Source organism: Passer montanus, unplaced genomic scaffold, assembly GCF_014805655.1.
Source record: "Passer montanus isolate IOZ18808 unplaced genomic scaffold, ASM1480565v1 scaffold19, whole genome shotgun sequence".
NCBI lineage: Eukaryota > Metazoa > Chordata > Aves > Passeriformes > Passeridae > Passer > Passer montanus.
Genome location: NW_024366480.1, coordinates 4,012,538 through 4,035,576, shown reverse-complemented (window position 1 = coordinate 4,035,576; position 23,039 = coordinate 4,012,538). Strand labels below are relative to the sequence as shown.

The 23,039-nt window shown below is 37.1% G+C and overlaps 1 protein-coding gene across 1 annotated transcript in view; it reads right to left on the bottom strand.

The window, feature by feature from the left end:
* The window catches only part of SPAG1 (sperm associated antigen 1), a 35,908-nt gene that overhangs the window by 3,355 nt on the left and 9,514 nt on the right, over positions 1-23,039 (bottom strand). The window contains exons 7-16 of the mRNA XM_039706320.1: positions 22,253-22,383; positions 21,539-21,645; positions 18,870-19,032; positions 14,369-14,782; positions 13,887-13,986; positions 11,637-11,789; positions 7,259-7,431; positions 4,576-4,717; positions 3,568-3,694; positions 268-432 (exon numbers count right to left, since the gene is read on the bottom strand). Coding sequence (XP_039562254.1) covers positions 268-432; positions 3,568-3,694; positions 4,576-4,717; positions 7,259-7,431; positions 11,637-11,789; positions 13,887-13,986; positions 14,369-14,782; positions 18,870-19,032; positions 21,539-21,645; positions 22,253-22,383 — 1,675 coding nt within the window. The remainder of the gene's footprint in view (positions 1-267; positions 433-3,567; positions 3,695-4,575; positions 4,718-7,258; positions 7,432-11,636; positions 11,790-13,886; positions 13,987-14,368; positions 14,783-18,869; positions 19,033-21,538; positions 21,646-22,252; positions 22,384-23,039) is intronic.

The following is a 23,039-nucleotide window of genomic DNA, read 5'->3' as shown; positions in this document are numbered from 1 at the left end:
GTCCTTAAGCAAGGAGCATATCCTCGAGTTTAGTGCCATCTAAATGGACTATTTTCCTTCCTGCTGTAATTCTGAATACACTTGTGAGCAGTCCAAGCTTTATCATATGTAAAAATCCTCCAATATGCCCTCAAAATGATGTGAAAAACACAATACCATCCCTGCAAAGATATAGATTCAAGAAGGGCAAACAAAAGCTTTAGTATTATCTCTTCAAATGTGCAGCTTCTGTTGTGTTTGCTCTTAAGAAATGAACAGGTACAGCACCTCTTGGATGGTTATTTTCTTCCCATGAGTCTGTTGACTGCCAGCTCCAGCACTGCTGTCAAGGAGAAGCAGTTGGGTTACCTCCTCCAATTCCTTTTGTGCTTCAACAACATTTGGATCTATTACAAGCACCTTGTTGAAATCATCAGCACTGGCTTGATAATTCTGTAAGTAGAAGAAAATATTTTTCTCATAAGCACATCACTAGAAAAATAAATCTGAAGTACCATACTGTCCTTTACAAGTAAGAAAGGTAAAAATACTGGCATCTGGACACTAAGTAGACAAAAATAATCTAAATACTGATAGTGTGATTTCTTTAGAGGGGAAAAAGAAAAAGAGAACAAGTTAATACTCTGTGACTAAATATTTCCCATTAAATACGTAATATGAAATAATTTATTCTCAGAAACCTAGTCCCTGTGTCAGAGAGCAAATTACTGAAGTTTGCTGCTTTTAAGCACAATTGCTTACAGTGTACCACTGCTTCACAATTAATATAATGTGAGTCCAGCAAGTTTGCATACTTGCTTTGCCAATAACAGAGTTAAACTGAGCACTGATTAAAGATATATCTAATCTTCCTGGGCTTCAATCCAATAGACCATCTCTTACAGTGAAATTTTGCTAGTACTTGAGAAGACTGGGATTTTGTTATGACCTCTGGGCTAAACAAGATTAGGACAAACACAGTGACAGAGTGGCATTAGGACACAGTTCCTCAATAATCAGCCTTGTAATTTGTTTAATGCTTTTATTTCCCATTTTTTTAATGTATCATTACTATTTTAAACTAGATTTTCTGAAGTCACAAAGTAAATAGCATCAATTGAGGAAGACTGGAATTATCACATACGAAAATCAAGACATCTCAAGGGCTGGAGTATCAAAAATAAAGATGAAATGCAGCAGTAAACAGTAAAAGACCATGCAGACAGTAAAAGACCAACATAATTTCTTGTGTGAGTGGTCTAGTATTTCTTCTGTTCCCAAACAGCATCATCAGATTACTATTAAATCATTTGTATTATCATGGAAAAAAAAATCCTCATGTACCACCTGAGGTACTTCCTCAGCACCTCAACTGTAACAGAGGAGCCAGTGTCCAAGTCACCCACACTCTTTCCCACATTCTGTTCCAAACTGGTGGCCAGTATTCAAGGTGCAGAGTCTGCAGGACATCAGCAGTGAACTGAAGCCTGCTAGGTCATGAAAGAACAGAGAATGAGAATTATGTACCCCTAACAAAGGAATGCACAAAGGGGCCAGGTTGCTTCCATGAGAAATCCACTACTAATTAAACTAAATCATTTGAACTACAGATGTGAGGATTCACAACTACATAGAAAAGAGATTCTGGAACAGACTTCTGGAAACAGTAACAAGGGTCAGCAACCAACTGCACTGAATTTAAAACTGCAGCCTGCCTGACTGCCCAACAAAAATCATACAAGATGACTGCACCCAAAGCAAGAGGGTGGACTACCAGCTGCAGGAGATGCCATTTGGGTCCCGTGTCACAGGCCTAACACATCTCACTAACGTTTTCTCCTCATCTTCCCTTAACTACATCCTGGTAAATCTGTAAAAAACCCCTCATTTACTACATTAAATTCCACTGCAGCTTTTTTAGTTAAATGTCTGTCTAATTACATACAAATAACACTTCCCACCTTAGTTAGGTCTTTACCAAACTATATGCTTTTAGCTCATACAATTCTTCATTACAGAGTAATTTGTCAACTTCAGATAAGTTTTGTCATTTTATCTGATTTAACCTATCAATTTCATCACTGAAATTAGCAATAATGAAGGGATTAAATCTGGCCACAACAAAACATTTTGGGAGTCCCCAGCTCAGGCTGTTCTGAAGAACTTCATCAACACTATGTTTCAGGTTGTCTTCAAGAATACAAAAGCAGTACTTTTTTCCTAGGATATGAAAAAAGCAATTCTCAGCCTTCTTCACGGGTGTGTAATCCTTTTTTACTATCTGGTAGACTCACATTTATACTGATATTTTACCAAGTTTAACAATATAAGGTTAGAGATGATTAATACCAAGCAGATTAGCACGGTCACAGAAAAAACATTACAAACTGGGACTTAGCACACTTAAAAAATTTTATAGCTATGGCAACACAGGAACAAATGTATCACATTCCTAGGACCTGCATTTGGAATTATAACATGGGATGAGAACAGACCAGTATGCTGCTAAGCACAAACAGGTTCTCAGGTGATTTTTAAGCTGAGACACTATTTAGTAATTTTTTGTAAGGCATCAAACATAATGGAGGTCTGAGTAAGCATCTTCATTTGAAGGATAATGATGAAACTTGGTGGACCTCCAGTCCACTTCTGCAACACTGAAGACAGCACTTCAGATGCTTAAAGACACTTGTAAATTTAATACAAAGCAGGTGATGAGAGCTGCCATCACGAGCCTACAAAATCAAGAAGCTGGTAATTCAATACCAAGTAAGAGCTGATGGGTAGAGCAAGGATTGCTGTGGGAGAATTGTGGAGTGTAAAGGCTAAATTAAAGTCACTGAAGATGGGGAACCACCAGAGGGAGGGACAAACAGAATGACATGGTTCAAGTGATGCAACATGAGATTTGAAGTTACATTTGGGATGGAAATGATCAACGTGTCTCCATTTATGATGATCAGGTAAAAGGATACTCTAAACACTGTATGTAAGATGAGCCCTGTGGGGACACCACCACCGTGCAGATGGAAAGGAAAAGGCTGAGCACTGCCACTGCCACCGAGTGACAAAGTACAGCACTGACAAAGGCTTGTAATGCACTGGGGGAAGAAAGAGAAAATGATGATAATTAAAACCCTGGTTTAACATGACACTTAAACATGAGCAGATGCCAAGACAGCTTGAGATTTTGGTTTGGACAGATGAAGACAAATTTGGAGAGAATTCATTTGTCATCAACAAAGTTATAGTAAACTCCTTGACAGATCAAAGAGATTGGGATACCCAGAAAGAGAATACTAGAACATTAGAACAGATTTGAAACTTGCTTAACCAATCTCCAGTCAAACCTTATTTATTGCAATATTCTTGTATTTACTCAAATTATTACATCAACATGCAGGTTTTGATGTAGCAAAAATATTTATATAATGTTTTATGTATGTCTAATGCTCTTACAAAGTATACATCATCACACTGAGTACTTTGTTTGTAGTCACCCATTGACAGCAACTACCTCATTGCCTTTGAAGGGGATAAGCAAGTTTAGAAGTACTTAAGAATACCTGGCAGGTTCTTTTTCCTCACCTGTAATCCTTTGTGTGCTAGGGCTCTTCTATAAAAAGCTTTAATATTAGAATCTTCTATCTGAAGAACATGATCACAGTCCTGCTTAGCCTCTTCATATTTATACAGTTTCAAGTAACAGAGAGCTCTAACATAGAAAAACAGAATATACTGCAATGTAAGTAATTCTACAGTGCTGTAGTGCCAACATCTTCAATTAAAGTACTTCAAACAATTCAGCCTCAATGTGATTTTTTTAAAGTAACATTAACTACCAAGAACATCACTGGATGGATTTAGAGAAGGCTAATTCCTGAAAAAAAAAGTCAGAATGCAAGTATGGCTAATGCTTGAAGTTAAGCAGCTATGCAAATATTTTAAAAGCAGAGCCTACATTAGTACAATATGAGAGTATAGTGGTTAATGTAATACAGATTTTATACAGCCATTCTGGGTAAAAAAAGTGCTCTGGATTAAATAAACAACACTGCTCTCTGTACCTAATTATTACTTGCAACTCTCCTATTCAAGTACCGGTCTAATCAAATCCTTCTTAGTTTGTAGGAGCTGATAAGATTACAGCATAAAGAATTATACTGCTGAATTAGGTCAGCCTTTAAAATGATGCTGATATATGACTGTGCGCTTACTTTTATTTCCTCAGAATGTACATTTTCTCTAAATTATTACTCTTCATATCTGAGATATTGCTATTGCATGTTGTTTTCAATTCAAATCATACCAGTATTCTTAATAAAATCTCAAAAATGCTAAGCTTATTATAACTTTTACTACTGCTTATTCTATTTATATATCAGATTTTAAGATATTTATCAGGGACATTAATACTTGCTCCCCTTGAAAAATGTTTTTACAAGAAATCCATTTTGTTATTATAAACACTTACCAAGTAGGGAAACAAAATCCCTTTGTCTCAACAATGACTGAATGGATACAAAATCTCTATTTGAAATGAGAAAATGTAACTACTGTTATCCCACAAAGCAGCATTAGCTTTTGGATCTTTACCTGTTAGTGTAGACAGTACATTCCTCAGTATTTAACTTCATGCACTCACTGTATTTATTTGCAGCTTCTTCATATTCCCCCATTTTTACAAAATCATTCCCTTCATTTTTCAACCTCTTGAACTTCTCAGTAGCTTCTTCACCTACAGCAAGGAAAGATCACAGTGTCACATGAGGTCAGTTCATGAAGGGTGCCTGAATCATCTGTGCAGTCTAAGGATTAATGCCTGGCAGTGGAGTCCCTCTGTCACCCTGCACTCGGCCATTCCTGTCCCCAGCCTCCCCTGCTGCTCCAGCCAAGGCACAGCCAGAGCTACATCTGGCTCAACAAATACAGCCCCATCCACCAGCATTGCTTCTCTGCTGAAAATGATGGGAATGCAAAGACAGCTCTAAGCTTTCCCAGATTTTGTGTGGTGAAGGGGGCCCACCTATGTCCACTGAGACCCTGCTTTTACTTACAATGGTGCAGACTTAACCAGCAGGATTAAAGGACTTCCAGATCTCCACCACCACACCAAGGTGGCTATAATTTGATCTAATATTCTCTTTGCAATCATACCACAGTTACTATGCTAAACTGACAGTGACAATCAAATCATCACATCAGCTGGAGTTAGGGATACATCAGTAATATTCTGTTAAGAACTACTTCTAAAAGATGCAGTGAGGAACCTTGAAACACCTAACCAGACTTTTTAGTGTAGTAACTGTGTTATTCCATAATTGCCTTTCCTTCTTAAGTCCACATCATTTGCTGCAGATGCTTTTGGGTTAGGCTACAGTTTTTGGCTGTGTTTGCAGTGAAAAACTGATCCCAACTGCAGCTTCATGACTCTGTTGCAAGCAAACAGTAATTATCAACATAGCTCTAAGTAAATCATAATGAAATAATCTACTTTTTGCACCGTGCTAAAGAATATGACCCTCCTGCCAAGCTTCAGGTTTTCAACACTGTATATAATCAACAATTTAAACCTATAACTGAACTCATTGAGTTCTTTTATAAAAACATGACAGTCTCCTATACCAGAAAACTACACGTGGAGTTGGGCAAAAATAAACTACATGAAACACCCAACTAAATTATAACCTAAGTTGTAAAACACAAGGAAAAACATACAATTGTTGCAAAAAACTGTCAGCCAATGGTAAGGATTAACTACTGAGTGAACATTATTGTTGGTAGCCTTTCAGTACCAGCTATCACTGTCAGGTCTCACTGATGAAGCAGAGGCCTGAGAAGGCAACCAGAACCTTAAGAGTCAGCCTTCAGTGAAAAAAACAGTTACGCAATCATTGTTTACTATTTCTAAAAACAAAGCCCAACCAAAGCCTGCTTTATTGGAAATAGACATGTTTTGCATTAATATGCTGCCAAGCACTTGGAGGACACTCAGTATTGCAGTAATGCATTACAGACACATAACCCCATCAGCAGTATGTATTTGGCCAACAGCCCAGGTACAAACTGCAGTCCCTCTATTGTTAATCGAGGGGAGATTATTTTCAATACTACTTTACATTGAAATAAACTCAAAGAGAAACCCATTAATACTTGAATAAGGAATCACAGGGTTAAAGCCTTTGCAAAGGGAGTGTTTAATGTCAGTAACAACTGAATCAGAGAGCTTCCTTCACCTTATTTACTGAAGGAGAAAAATGGAAACTACAATGAAGGGAAAAAAAAGTCAGGAAGGAAGTTAAGTTTCCCAGAGTTCAGCACTCAGTGATTATGTATGGACAAGTCCAGAACATCTTTGAAAGGTGTCTCCTAATCTCCTGCCAAAGTTGGGTGTTTGTTTGGGTGGTGTTTTCTCTGGGGGAAAACTGTTTTTTAACTGTGTTATGATGTCAAGGAAACCACTGATGCTCATGTCCTGGGGGGCATCAGGCACAGCAGGGCATGGGAGGGGACTGTCCTGCTCTGCTCTGCACTGGGGTAGCCTCACCTCCAGTGCTGGGGGCAGTTTTGGGCAGCACAAGGTAAGAAAGATACATTAGAGAGCATCCAAAGGAGGCCACGAGTGTGGTGAAGGTCAGAGGGGAAGCTGTATGAGGAGAGGCTGAGGTCACTTGGTCTGTTCAGCCTGGAGGAAAATGAGAGGAAACCTCACTGAGGTCTTCAACACCCCCAGAAGGGGAAGCAGAGGGGCAGGCACTGATCTCTTCACTCTCATGACCAGTGACAGGACTCAGGGAAGCAGAGCTAGGGGAGGTTTGGGATGGATATCCCAAAAAGGCTCTTCACCCAGAGGCTGGTTGGGCACTGGGACAGTCTCCCCAGGGAAGTGGTCACAGTGCCAAGGCTGACAGAGTTCAAGATGGGTTTGGACAATGCTCTCAGGCTCATGGTGTGTCTCTTGGGGTGTCCTGGGCAGGGCCAGCAGCTGGGCTTTGGTGATCCTGATATTTTGCAGACGAGTATCACTGAAGATTTTATATAACTTTATATAACTAAATTACATTCTGCAAACTACATCACTTGGTTTAAAAAAATTATCATAACTGCTCCACAAAGTACATTAAACTCCATCACATAAATGACAGTAATTTACTTTGGGTTTTCACAAAGGTCTCTTAATGAGTGTTTCCTAAAGCAGTTTCTTTGACATTGTTAACATGCATTCCATTTTCTAATTAGGTTTATTTTCTGAATGTGTATTTGCATTAGCTATACGTACAATTCATCTGCAATTCTTCTTCTCTGTTGATGTCTATAGTACTTGGTTTATTCTCTGAAGTGAGGCTTCCTCCATCCCACCTGTGTAGCTGAGCAGCAACTGGAACAACTGGAATTGGTGGCAGCTTCTCCCTCCAAAGGGGACCATCCTGATCTATTAAAGTCTTCGTTATTCTGAAAAAGAAGACCCCACCAACATGACTTTTCATATATTTAACTTGTGCTTTAATAACTTACAACCAATTCAATACTGCAATGTTCCAATTTTAAAAAACAAAACAACCTGGACAATTATCCTTAAGGGTAATAAAATACTATCACAGCAGTCAACAGTATCACATTCATTTCAGATTTAGACTTTTTCTACTTTAGGGTATTATGGAGGCATTTAGAATTCAAAGTCATACTGACTTCAGCATGATCTGTAAATATTTAACCTAATGACTGATTCTGCAACTAAACTCTAAATGCTGCCTACCACATCAAGTAAAGAAATACCAAAAAAAACCCAAAAAACAATGTATTTATTTTGTTTACTCTTCTCAGCTGCTCATAGATGTTACTTGTAGTAAGTGAGATTACAATATTTGCAGGCAAAATTTGATAGTTAAATTTGCAAATGCCAAATGAAACCTCTTCCACAACAACTGTCTAAAGAAAGGAATGCAGGTCACAAAGTAGTCTGCATTAAGTTGCATTTTATAGTTATATAGTCAGAAATTTATTGATCAATCCCCATTTAAAAATATTTTAATTACATATAAACACTGTCTAGTCTTTCCTAAACCAACATGCATATTTATCTCAACTATTTCCACGTATGTGGTGGTTCAATCTAAAACTATTTAAGTAGGAGTTTCCTATTGCCTTTTTCTCTTTTGGACACAGACATAAGTTGACAGAGTAAGTGAAACCATTTAAGATTTCATGGTTCCATTAGAAATTTTGTAGTATTTAAAAAAAAAAATCAATTATGAGAATAACAGTGTGATAAACATCTCCTAATCTCAAAATGGGTTTAAGAATCAAGTTCAACTGCTAAAAAGTCTAATTCATAATTTAAGAGAGGAAAATTCTGAATTGAGTAGCAAAGCAAGTCACATGGATACTGCAGGAAATAAAACTAAATTGTTTTAATTAGGTGCACTTCCATCTAACATAGTGTGAAAAACATACTAGATGAACGCACATTAAAAAAAAATTAAGAACCTTGAAAGTGACATGAAGAACAACACAGAATGAACATAAATTACACAATGGAGTTTTCTTGTTTAGTTTTGTTCTTTTAAAGCATTTGAATAACAGCTATTAAAAAAAAAAAAGCCAGTGTAATACTTTGGCAGTAGAATCAGAGCACTCAAGACCATATTGTTTTCCCATTTGTGGTCTGATCAAAAAACTAACACAAGAAGCAGCCCCAGTTCTAATCTCCTTTATGTAGAACAGAAATTACCAAAATATTTTAAGGAATTATAGAGATTAAAAAGTCTGTTTGTAGAGCTACATAATGAGTGAGTTTATGTCTTACACCATGCTGCATAAAAACCACGTGGTTTTGACTTGAAAGTAAATTTCTTCATTCACAGAATATCACATTCTATAGTATAATTTAATTTCTTTGTTTTCTAAGTGATCAAAACCACTACTTTCATGCGTGTTAACTGCACATGCCCTTGCAGGAGCTCTGCTCTGCCTGTACCACTCCTAAGTACCTTAGAGGACATACCAACAATGTGGCTTGTCCAAGTACTGTTTTGCTCTAATTTTACTAAAACTTCAGGATTTTTAATGATAGCCTGAACTCAACTGCTAAGAAAAAACATGGAACACCATCACAAAGTGAGCAACCCAAAGATTTACTCAGGTTGTTTTTTTAGGCAACAAAATAGTACATGTCATATTAACATGTCAATTAATTAACTTCAGATATTTCCCATAGAAAGTAATGGAGTAATTCCACACAAAACCAGAGTCATATTGAATTCCTATTTGTTTTTTCATTAATCATAATGGGCTTTAAAAGTTGCAGAAAAAAACTCTAATTCTTCAAAATCCACAGAAAGAATCTTGCAGTATCTGATGATCAACTGACTTCTTGTAATATCATAATGTAAGCAGAGTCTTTTGCAAAAATGCATACTTGTGTGCCATGATTAGCTTAAAAAACACAGGTGTCTCATGAAAAAGCTGGGACAGGCACACTCATTTCCCACCAAAAACACCCCAACTTGACCCAAAAACCCTGCAGTTCTGGAGCTGATCACAGATTTCTTTCTGCACCACAGTACTCATATGGGACTTTGTAAAAACAGCTTCCAAGCTATTTCAGGCAATTTGCTCACTGATACTAAAGGAATTGGAACAACAGGAATGAAACTTCAGTTAAGTAGGAGGAAATGCATAAACATATTCCCACACATTAGAGCTTCTGTGTTTCTAACAGAGAGAAGTAAATAATGAAACACTCAAGAGGAAATGAAAATACACGAAGTAAGAAATCCACTGATGTTCACAAAGTTAGGAAAATGCCACTAATTAAAAGCATGCTTAAAATGCAATTTCCAGTTATTTGGCACACACCATTAAAAGAGGCAGTCCTTCCAGTTTATCTAAAAAATCACCTCAGGAACCAGTAAAAGACACAATTTAACATAATCCAGCCAACATAACAAACAGTCAAATAACTGTTTATACTTATTTCCATTATGTAGCCAAACTCTTAATTATTTCCTTTTGATTGCAAAATTATCAGACAAAGGTTTGATATTAAAAATCCTTGTATTTTATGTGAGTATTAAAAATATACAATTGATTCTAAGGTTTTTGAGACGTCTGCTTAGCTATATAAGCACAGAGAGACAAGCTTCAATGTGGTTTATCAAACCCACCCTCAGACACAAGTAGGATGATGAATTTTTCCTGTCAGCATCCTAAAGCATCACTACACAATTTCCCACAGAAAATTAAAAACCAAGAACTCCTCCAATAAAATAAGGTTGTTAAGATCTGATCTTCCTAATATAAAAAAAAACCAAAAAAAAATATTACATTTGGTGTAGTCTCTTTAAGTTAAAAGACAGTAATAGTTTTTTTAAATTTGTTTTTAGAAAGGTCTCTTACTTTGGAAATGAAAATAAAAGTTTTAGTAGAGTTTCAGTTGAAGCTTCAAATGATAAAATATTTTTTAAAAAATACAGTGGAAGTTCAATTATGCAGGAGGTCTATGGTTTAGAAAATAGTAATTCGCAAGCAAAAATGAATTACCAGCAGAAGAGAAGAAGGAAGAAGCAGCTGAAATAAGGTGATGGGTTGCCAGGGAAGAAAAGAGTAATGAGCAGTGAGGCTAAAAACATAAGGAAGGCCTAGAGAGGAGAAAAGGAAGAGTGTTAAGGAGAAAAGGGAAATAAGGTTATTACTAAGCAAGTTCCAAGTCAAGAAGAAATATGAAAAGAGTATCTGCAGATAAAATAAGCCAACAAGATTTTTTTAAAAAGTGTAATAATCACATAGGTACCAGGATAAGCAGCTATTCCACCAATCCAAGTGCTTTATTATCACTACGGATACAGAAGATCACTAACAATTTTTGTGACACCAAAAAAATAGGACTTCTAAGAGATTATAAAGTGCCACAATGTCCTCTGGTCAAATAAACAGAATTTAAAGAAAGCTATCATGGACTTTTTAATGAATAGTGCGAGTGCTCTAGGTCCTGCCTTAGGAAGGAAAAAACCATACTAGATTCCACTGTAAAAGTCACATGCATGTGGGTTTCTGCTCAGTGATTAATGGCTGTTCTGTTTTCAACTTTATAGTATTAAAGTACAATTAGAGAAATTCAAAAGTCCCTCTTAGCAGAAAGAATTAATGTTGAAAGTATTAATACTTGAGAATAATATTCAATTGTATTTTTTACACCTCTAAGCTTTGTAACCAACCACTGTCTCAAGCTACTTCAGTATTTCCACAACTGCAGCATACAGAAGGATTCACACTTAACATAAATCTCCAAGTGCCACAGAAAGACTGTTAGTATGTAAAGGAAACAGTATCTCAGAGAAATGGCATGGACCTTAAGCATTACTTTTTATAGTACAAAATAGAAGTTAGGAAAGAGAACAAGCAGAAGCACTATTAAAAAAAAACAACCTTAAAATATTTAAAATATTGCACTTTTGAAAAATGGGAAAGGGACACACTGCTAGGAGAAGAAAACTGAAATTATGGGAAAACAACTAAAAGAAGAGCCAATCCTCAACCTATAATGAACTAGTTGTGCAACAACTCCAAGGGTACAGAACAGAGGGAGCATGTACAACAAACAAATTTGAATTCTATTCTATTCTGACTGTTATCAGAGAACTTCTGTGTGCAGTTACCTGTTGGCACTATCATGTGCTGCTTGGATGCTGCTGTCTATCTGCAGGACTGTTTTGTAATCGATGTAGGCCTGTCGATAGCGCTCCATTGACTCGTTTGCCATTGCTCGCCGCAGAAGAGGCTTAAGGGAAAATGGCTGAAGCTCCAGAGCCCTGGGAAAACCAAAAGCAAAATGCAGGATTGAAAAGGAGTAACTGAATTAACAGAACTATTTTATGAGATACACAACTATATGCAACTCTGTGATTTCAGATGGAACTTACAGTAAAATTATTAAGGAAAATGGGTCTGAGTGGTTCATATCAACACCCTAAATTACACCCAGTTTTAAATTGTTAGTGCCTTTACTACAGCTTCCTCTACTCAAAGCTCTGTCTCCCATCTGGAAAACTGCTCTCATCACCATGATATGATTAATGGAATGGCACCTGCTTATGAGCAAAAGCTATTTTTCCTAAGTCATGCCCAGATCTACAAGGATTTTGGTGGTGCTGTGCCTTTGCTTACATGACTTTCAGTTCTTCTTCCTTAAATGAAAGTATGCACTTAAAAAAACACACTGACTAGGACAGTAGTACTAGAACACACATCTTTCTTTGGACTTTATGTTTTTGCCTGCCTTTTGTCTGTTTATATTTTTGATTGTCTGTCTGGTCAACACCAAGCTCATCATTGTGCAATTACAACACCTTCCCAACACCATGCATTCTTCCAGCAGTATGAAGCAGTCAAAGGCTTTATTTCTCAACAACTAGCTTCTTTTCACTAATTCTTGCTAAAGAGAACTTTTGAAATAGTGAAATTAATATGAGTCTAGACAATTTGATTTCATGAACTCATAAAGCCTCCCAGACTGAGATATCCCAGCTGCTTGGGGCTTGATAGAGCTGGGCCTGAAAAGCCTCCACAGGAATCCGTGCCCAGCATCTCTGGGCAACCTGCTGCAATGCCAAGCAGTGTTCATGGGGAGAAGGTTTCTCATAATACAACCCTACATAATTTTTTACTTTGAAATCAAATAACCTATTTGTAGATCATCCATTAGATTGTGTTGCCTACTGAAGATCTGACATTGCCTAATTTACATATGTTTGCAGGTTTGCAGCTCTGCTTCCCAGTCTTTAAATTATTTCTACCTCTGTATTATTCCTACCACTAAGCACTATGAGTCCTTGTGCATCCAGGAAATATGCATGACATTAAGGACACTATCATTAGATAGTAAGAAAAAAAAGCTTCTAATTGGTAAGAATACAAATACAAAACCTAAAACCTCTGTATTACTGATTTCAGCTGAAGTCTTACATACTTCAAACTTCCTGAACAGAAAAATGTGATGGGTCTTAAATGCACCATCTTGGCCAGCTGCCTGTGATCCTGCATCCATTTTAACAAAATACTGCTAATGAGTCACCTTTTTCAGAGCACTTATTCTGTCAGCTAGAATATATACAGCAAGTTAAATGTTTTGTACCTTTGTACTACAAAGGCACATGCATAGTTTATTTTTAGTTTTGGAAAGCTTTTTTTAACAGTAGAGTTGTGCTGTACAAAAAACCCCACCGATTAATTAAAATGATTTCTAATTCTTTTAAGATACTTTTTTGCACCTTAAGCCTCAGCATTATAAACTCAATCTATGGAAATATTTAAAAAAGCCCAAACCATCAAAAATACAGTATTAATTTAGTGGGACACAGTGATTGGAAGTTACTGAAGGTGTCTGATTTTCTCTAACTCCTGTATCCTTAAAAACCACAATAAGCAGAAACGATTTTAGCTCAATTCCTGAACAGCTGTAATTACTGTTTATAACTATGTCAAGTATATATTAAAAACCCCCAAACCAAAACAACAAACTAACAGAGACTATACACACATACATACACACATGTGTTTAAAGCAATTTCCAATACCGTGACAAGTATCTGGCTTAACAAAGCTTTTACATATTTGTCACTATAAAATTCCACTGTAAACCTGCTTTTGTATTAAAAACTTAAATCCCACTATGCATTTCTGTGAACATATTAAGCTTAAAAACTGCCCTTACACAGTAAAACAGTAAGATAAAAGTTATTTCTTTCCTAGTTTTCATGTGATTGTTTATGTAACAAAGGTATCTGTCATTTAGACAGGAATCAGACTATTGGTACTGTTCTGAGTCAAACAGCACTAGCAATATATCAGTTAAGGTGTTTAATCATCACCAGGAATGCTGTTGCTCTACATGGGAGGTTTCAATTTACCTGTTACAATCCTGAATGCAGTCACTGCAGTTCCCTTCTTTGAGGTAACATGCTGCTCTGTTTGAGTACAAGATACTTAAATCATCTGGACTTTGTTCTCCTAAAAGAAGTTACAATTAAAATCAAATAGTAGTACTGAAATTACACTTAAGAATTAAAAATTTGCATCCTCCAAGCTGCACTGCAGTGATGCAGTTTGCTGACACTGCAAAGCAGTAAAGAGCTTTCTTTTATCATGCTGCCTAGAATATGTAACTATTCAAACATAAATGTCAACAGCTCTGCCCCTACAAAATTAAAACATTATTTCACTCATTGTCCTATATTTTCTGTCACGTGAAATGCTCTCTACTGAAACGTTGCAAGATTTACTGCATGGTAACTCCTGTCAAAAATCCAGGAGCAGACTAAATTCGTTCACTTGTAGTTCCTTTAAATCACCTAAACAGTTCTAGATTTAAAGTATAAGGCATTACACTCACCAAGACCAGCGACATATTCAATTGCTTCCGAGTATTTGAGCACAGCCGCTCCGAACTGTCCACTCTTAAATAACTCGTTTCCTTCACTTTTTAGTTTTGCTGCAGTCGGAGGAAGTGAAGTGGAACTGCCACCACCAGCGGACTGAGACCCTTCTCCATGCGGGCTGGAGATCTCTTCAGCTTCGGCGCTTTCACTCTTCTCATCACTGCGCAAATAGCCATTGACTTCGCCTTCATGCTCTGACAAATGCTTTTCAGCCTTCTTCTCCGACGCGCCTTTCCTCACGCCGCTCTCGGCGGAGTCCTTGTGCTTGCGCGCGTCCCTGTCGTGCGCCTTGCCCCTGCCGCGGGACTTTCTGTGCGCGTTGCCCATGGCGGGCTCCCCGGCCGCCGCTGCCGCCGCCGCGCCGCCGCCTGCGAGGGCGTTAAAGAGCCGCGTTAGGCCGCGCCACCGGCGCCAACCACCGCCTGCCGCGGGGGGGGCGGCGAGGGACACCGAGCAAACCGCGGCACCCCAGCGCCACGGGGGCTTCTCTGCCGCGGAAAACGCCGCTAAGGACACGGGAAAATTCCTTCTTACAAGTAACCTGCAGTTGTTATTGACAAGGGATTCCTACGAAGCCTCATTGCCCCTTGCTGGGCACAGGGGAACCCCTGTCCTGAGGTGTCAGAATGGTACAGGGCTCACCTTGACATTAACTCTTTAAATACCGCCTATTAGCACACGGACTCTGAGCTTCCGTGACCAAACCAAATGCCTGCGTGTTAAAATTAGATCACAAGCTGTCAAACCAGTAACGTTATACAAAACTCTCCTCAAATACAACACAGAATAGGCAGGATATAAATCCTCCACAGGCTTATAAATTCTCCTCAAGAAGATTTCATTTAAACATTTCAAAAACCCTTTTATGCATACTTGTGATCATTCAACTTTCACTGTTATTTATTACAAATTTACTTAGGAAAAAATCATAGAATAAGGGTGTTAGATAATAAAATCTCTATCTCCCATGTTGATCTGAATTCCTACCAGATCACCTCCGCAGTATTCAAAGACATTTCTGCAGAGCCTGACTCTCAGTACTACTGAGCACACAACAACTCTGCCTTTGGTACTATTTAAGATGATACCTTCTCCTTCCCTTAACCTGATGCTCTTATCTGTCCAACAGAATTTTTTCACATATTGGAATGATACTTTCAGTTGACTTTAACAAAACATCTGACACTGACTCAATAGGGATGAACTCCAGATGGTCCAAAATGAAAGAAATAATTTTTTTTAAACACACAGTATGTTACTGAAATCAAAACTGAACAAGATGGGAAAGCAAAAGATTTGTGGAAACAACAGATTCTCTAGTGCCTCCTACCTAGCTGAGATGCCTGTTTTGAAATACCATGCTTAATAATAAGTTCATACTCCACAGTGGGAACAATGATAGGCTAAATCTACCCACACAGACATTTCTGTAAAACTTAAATTATTTCTGTTTGAGACATCCGCCTGCAAGCCATCCACCCACTCATCCAATTGGTGGTACCAAATACACCAAAAAGGTTTAAAGTCTATTTGCTAGGGAGAATGGTGGTAAAAGGCTTGCTAGGCAGATGAATGAAGACACCAGTATATTAAAAACTTCCTTAACATACATGCTAAAATATTTTCATTTTACATACACCAAAACAGAAAAAAAAATAAATGTCAGAGACTAACAGGTGATAGGACAAGCTTTATAAAACATAGTGAAACACTGTCAAACAGCATCCCAGCTCCTAGAGACAAAGAAAAAGCAAGGCAAGCACATAATATGTGATTGTTGTAAACGTGAATAATGTGTAATTCCTGAATACAGGAGGAAATTTCCTAAATATTAAGTGTACAGAATCAGTCCTGGATTAACCAGGAAGCAGTTAGAACATTTGGAGTCTGGAGTCCCCCTGGCAACAGGAATGCTGATAGTTACCCTGCTTAGCTGCTGGCTAATACTAGTTGGTTAAATATTTCAGGTCTGAGTAAACAGCATGCAAAAAAATGTACAGCTGTACTTCTCAAATATAATTCTCATTACTTTTTAGTTTCAGTCTTTAAAAACAATGTTCCTGTACTGGTCTCTACAGAGAAATGTATTCATGAACACAGTATTCTGAGCTAAAAAATACCAATATTTCTGAACTTTTCTTAAGTTAAAAAAAAAAAAATAAAATCAAGAGACATTATGAATTCCAAGGAGAATTTGAAGAAAGGTCAGTACCAAAAGTCTGGACAGAATTTTGACCAGACTGACAACAAATACACAGGAGAAAGAATTTTCATTTATGTTATTACTAAAATAAATAAAGACTTAAAATGGAAGGACCATCATAAAACTAAAAAAAACTAAAATCAAGAGACATTATGAATTCCAAGGAGAATATGAAGAAAGGTACTGAAAAGTCTGGACAGAATTTTGACCAGACTGACAACAAATACACAGGAGAAAGAATTTTCATTCATGTTATTACTAAAATAACAGACTTAATATGGAAGGACCATCATAAAAATAAAAAAAAAACCCAAACCACTGAATACTCTAACAGGAACATTTGAGGTTTGGTGAATGTCTAATATTATATAATATATAATAATATAATATTTTTAATATTCTTTGATATTGTAATATATCAAGTATATACCACACAGCTCAACAAATTTGTCTTAATTTAAAGGGGCTATTTAAAATGTATCAATTTATCTTTAAACTGTATTTATCACTTGAGGTTATAACTTCCAGAAACATGTCAAAATACCAGGTGCTTTGTCAAGCACATACATGATTTTTAGGTTTTGGAGAGCCTGAATACTGGTTTTTATAGTCTCTAGGATGCAAGCAATATTCCATTTCTATTGTACAGAAAGGGCTCTATTTACTTTTGCTTTCAGTTAAACAGAAGATAAAGAGAGACTATACTCTGTTTAGAATGTTGTTTTTTTCAAAGTTCAGAAATCAACTCTTCAGCCCTAAAGAAAACAAAAAGTATTTTTTTCCAATCTCTAAATTGTAAGTTCAGTAAGAATGCATTAGGGTTGCCAATTGGAATGTGAAATAAATGTGACTCCATGACTGGACTGCCTGTGATTACAGGACTAGATGTTTACTCTACTTATTGCTGTTAGGTTCACAGAACATTTTTTGTTAATTAACTGAACTGAATTCATATTTGTTTCCAGCTGAACAAGAAAATACAGCCTATTCTATGAAAATGCTTTCCACTTAAATCTCAGAAGTACTTATGTGTATCACAGGAACACATATGCCATTGGTGTCAGCTGGCAATCTTCCCTATGTTTAAAGGCCTAACCCTTCATCAACAGAATGGAAGTCTTCCTATGGAGCTAGAAGGCACACAGTCATCTGAATGCTCACAATAGAAACACCCCCAAAATGAACAGACATTTAAGGCTAAGGACATAATGCACCCCTTTCTTCCAAGGTTTTAGCTCGGGAGATTTGGTAGATACCAACTGATGTGGGAAAATGTATTTTCCCTAATCCTGTGTGCCAATAATACATTATTATATCACACATATACAGTAAACCCACAGACTGATTTAATTTCAAGACAAAACACTGTCATGCCACAATACCTTAAAGAGCCAACATAACTAAAAGAAAGGAGAAGGGTGAAATCAGCCTAGGCATTTTATTCTGTTGCAGGCCAGAGGCCAGCCATGCAGCTGAATCTAAAAGGAAGCTGCCAATGCAAGCCTTCCTAGCCCCTGCTGCCTCACCTCCTCCTGCAAGCCATGGATTCTGATTGATTCTGATTATGCCAGTGGTTTCATCCCAGGAGCCTGGCAGCTAACCACACACTAATCCAGGAATGGGAGATACACTTTAACTGCTTGTAAACTACATCCAGTAGAAGAATTACATGTTGTTTACCTCTAATACAAACTTCTAGAGCACTGTGATGAGCTCTTATAATAAAAAAAAAAACAACAAAACAAACAAACAAACAAAGAATTATAGTTTCCAAACAAACAACAACAAAATTATAGATGTTAACAAATTATACTTGATCATTTTTACACCCTTTGATGCAACAAGCACGGGAAGAAAAAAGCAGAAGAAAAATGTGCTGCTGGGAAAGCTGTGTGAGAGAAAGACCTCAGGAACACAAAAAGGTCTCTCACCAGAAGAAATTTTTAACAGGGTCCACATCAAAGGACTGGTGTAAAATTTCACAGGGCACAGGGAAGCAGGGGATTTATAGCAACATTTTCCATTTGTCTCTGTTATGCCCATTCTAGAAAGAATTTCAAAGATGTGTAATAAAACTGGGTTCTAGATTTCACTCTTAGATCTATTTTAAGTAGTCAATGTAAGTTTAGTCTTAGAACAGGCAAAATTCTTTGCAAGAATATATAGATGAATTGTGTGAATAAACATCACTAACTCAAAGACAACTATTTTTTCCTTAGGTTGAAATAAAATAGGAAATGATGAGACATTACTTTTATCTCCACCACGTCTTTCATGTTCTTCTGTATTTTCCCCTCTTCCTTCACCAATTTCTGAATCCTCTATCTCTTGAATAAGTATTTTTCTTCCTTTGCCTTGAGGCTCAGACACAGGCTTTAAACCTTTCAGTTTCTCTTCAATCTCTAGCAGACTTTTCTAAAATAGAGAAAAAATCAGCAATAGCAGAAGTTTTTTAGTATGTATATAAATTAGAGTTTACATACAGCAAGTACATTCTGTTAAATAATCCATGTGAAATCCTGAAGAATTATCAAGATAAATGTTGGCAATGTAAAAACATTGTAAATAAATGTGAATTTTCCAAGAGTCTGCATCAAACCAAAATTAATAGTTAATTTCTGTCTCTCTCACAAGAAATAGACACAAGATATCTGCACATTTTTATGTGAAGATATCACATAAATAAATAAATAAATACTATGCACTGGTTATCAAAAAGAAAAAACTAAATTCAAAGGAAAAAAGTAGATTTATGATTGTGAGATCTGGCATGGTCTACTAAGAAGAGATGTGGAAAAGAGGTTCTCTAGAGAAGCACAAAAAAAGCCTACAATCAGAATCAAAAAATATGCTACAGAGAATTTGATGTCAGATGGACAACTGATGGAGAAATACAACTGAGAAAACAAGAACCAAGAGACAACAGTCTCTTAACAGTGTAGCAGAAGGACACTGCTGAATAATAATAAGGTTTGCTCCCCTTCTAAGAACTGCAATTAGATGATCAAACAGCTTCTCATTCCATAATATTTTTCCATTACTCAAAAAATACCCTTTAACTGCACTTGGAATCATCAAGGTTGGAAGAGACCTTTAAGATCAAGGCCAACTGTTAACCCAGCACTATCACTGTAACCCATAAACCACTAAATCACTTTACAGTGTCAGAGCAGAGTAAGACACACCCAGCATTATGTGGTGTTCTGAATGTAATTCAGTGCTGTGCAAGAAAGTGCCATCTCAGTACTTCCTGTCTCAAGAAAAAGATAAGAACAGGATCAAGCAAAGATTCACATGGACAAACTACCTTGAAGAATTCCAGTTACTGACAATCAATTCATTTTTGTGTTAGTGATTCTGGATATAAACATGCATTCTGCATAAGTTCCATACATTCATATTTAGCTCAAGAGAGTTTTGAGGATTCTCCAAGCAGTGAGAAACTTGAAAAAATGCCCTGCCAAGCACTTGTCATTTCTAGATGTGCCAGCCAAACCATAATAGCTGGCATGAATAAGGACAAAGTACAGATATCTGCTTTCAGCTACAAAAGCATTGCTCAGCAAAGCAAGTAATGGAAGAGTGTAATCAATATGAGTGACTATCTCTGTCTGGTATTATAAGAAGTCTCAGCACAGCCTATTTGATACATCTTCACAAAGAGTGTTGTACAATTTGTCATCACAGACTCACAAGCTATTTAGATATGCAGTCTTGTAAACAGAAAAGAAAAAGACCAAAATCTCTTTCAGAACTCAGATCTAGAGACATGTAATTCTTTAACTGATGTGAAACTCAGGAACTATTCTGGACAGGAACTTAGCTGCTTCAGGAGAACCCTAAAAAGGATAAATGCTGTATGTGGTGAATTTGATGTAAGAGGCTTGTACCACTTTCTCTGGTTCAAGCAATAGTAATAAATAACTCCATGGAAAGAAGCAGCAATGAACAAGCTCCTAGCAGCTTATGATATGCCACCAACCAGACCTGGACAGAAGTCAGAAGTTGGGACAATTGCACAGCATCCAGAAGTCATATAGGAGTCCCAAAAACATTGGGAGGATAGTAGTATGATGGACTCATAATTAACATACAACAAACAGTTTACTATCAAAACTGCCCAGTACTGAAAATTCTCAGGACACATACAATCCAAATGCAAGGACTGTTCTGACCTGCAAAACATCCCTAAGATACCAATGAAAGGACACAAACCAATCCTCTCCTAAACAGCCAAAGTAATAGTAGATCAAGGACCACATCCTGACTTTGATTTTCAAAGAAAGAATCTGGCTTTCTTTGATCCAAAATTGGTTATGAAGGGTCCAGATTTATCAGAAGGTATGAAAGGTTTTTCATTCTACCATCTGGCTTTCTTTGATCCAAAATTGGTTATGAAGGGTCCAGATTTATCCAGTATGAAAGGTTTTTCATTCTACCCTGGAGATGAGAAATGAGGATTTATAACACCACACTGAAGCAAGCACAGAATCCAGCTATTCTTCTTTTGGGTTAACTTTACTGCTATAACAACAAAAGCTTGGCATCTCTATTGAATTTTTCTTCTCATTATGTATTCAAACTTCAGTGCACCTATCTCAATGGATCATTTTAAGAGAAATTTCCAAATAGCTTTGATCAGCAAGACACTAATACTGCAAGCATGTTCAGCAGAAAATGTTTTGGGCACCTAAATTACACTAATAGAGAAGGCTTTTCCTCACAATCAAGTCATAAACAGATCTGGCCACGTTCAAGTACCTAATTTACACCACGTGGTCTCGGGAAGCTGATCAATGGCACAGCAGATTGAGTGTGTCCTCAAAACTCATAGTTACATCAAACAACATGAACTGTACTCATTTTATGCTACAGCTGTGTACAACCTCTTTCTAGCCATATTCAACTCACTGATCTTTACCTTAGCCCTAGAGTTTTCTGGTTCAACAGACAACACTTCATTCAGATCCTCTATAGCTGACTGGTAATTCTGCAGATGATTGTGCACAGTGGCACGACGCATCAAAGCTACAAAAGAACAAAGTGTATTATTTATGTATTTAAAGTATAAAGTGAATAAAATACACTATTTTTTCTAGATATACTAAGTGCAGTTATGCAGTTTTTAAAATTCTGCAGTTAATTCTATATTATTCGTGATGATTTTTGATTATGCAATTTCACATGAGGTCTTTTGAGGAGCAGTCATGTATTGTGAAGCACCTTTTCATAAATTTCAAACTTTCCACCTCCACCCATGCAAATACAGTTAGCTACATTCAAGTCCTTGACTTCAGAAAGGAATAAACCAACAGCTTTGATAGTTTTCATGTCACTTTTAAATTAATTTATAATTTAGTGTGGATATTATGGAAACTGCATGAATACAAGTGGGCTTATAGTTATCATATGGAAAACATGCTGCCATATAAGAATTCCCTTTACATATCAATAGGATGAACTGCATAAAACTTCACTAATCCCCAAAGAACCATTAAAACAGCTTTGGGGAGCTATGCTGTTCCCTTATTTGTATTTAGACCTGATCTAAAGCTCAGTTAAGTCAACTAACAACATGTACCATTTTATTTGCTAGAGGTAAAATAAAAGATTGAAATCTTATTTTCTACTTTACCTTTTATGTTGCCAGGTTCCATATCTAGTACCTTCTCACAATCCTGCAAAGCATTGTCCCAGTCCTGAAGTTTGATTTCTGCTTGAGCTCTGTTATTATATACAGCTGCAGTCGGAATTACTGATAAACTCCTAAAAGAAAGGGAATATTGATCATGTTAGAGTCAGAGTTAGAAAACCTGAATCTAGAAACACTTCACTACTGAAAGCTGAAAACAGTATTATGGCAATATTAATACTGCTATTCTAGCCACAGTAGTGGTTAGAGACTCCCTCCTGTGAGACCCCAGGCAATCATCCACCAACTAGATTTTTTAAGAGACCTCTTGCTTGCCAGGACTTAGACCTGAGATGTTGCAGAGGAGATGCTGTGGCTTGTCTCTCACTTAGATTACTACCTCCTCCTGCCATCCATGTAGACTCCAAAAAACCTGCCAGATGGAACCTTTGAGAGATGAAGAGTAACTACACAGCTCTGGGGATTATGATGAAAAGCATGGTGGTGGGGGAGAACACATGGGATTCTCCTTGGTCTTGCTTGTAAGATGGAAAGACTCAGGTAGCAGTGGATGAATTGCCAGGTCCACGTCTGGCCGCAGGGCTGGTATTGTAGGTAGGGTCTTAGTTTCTGTAACAACAGGATCATCTCTGAGGAACAAGGACAGTTAGGATCCACATAACAAAATGGTGTAAGGGAATCTTTGCCAACAACCTTGTTAATGTTGCAAGGAAGATGCTAAACTGTGCTCACTGTAAAGAATAGCAATTGAAGCCCCAGGGGGACAGCA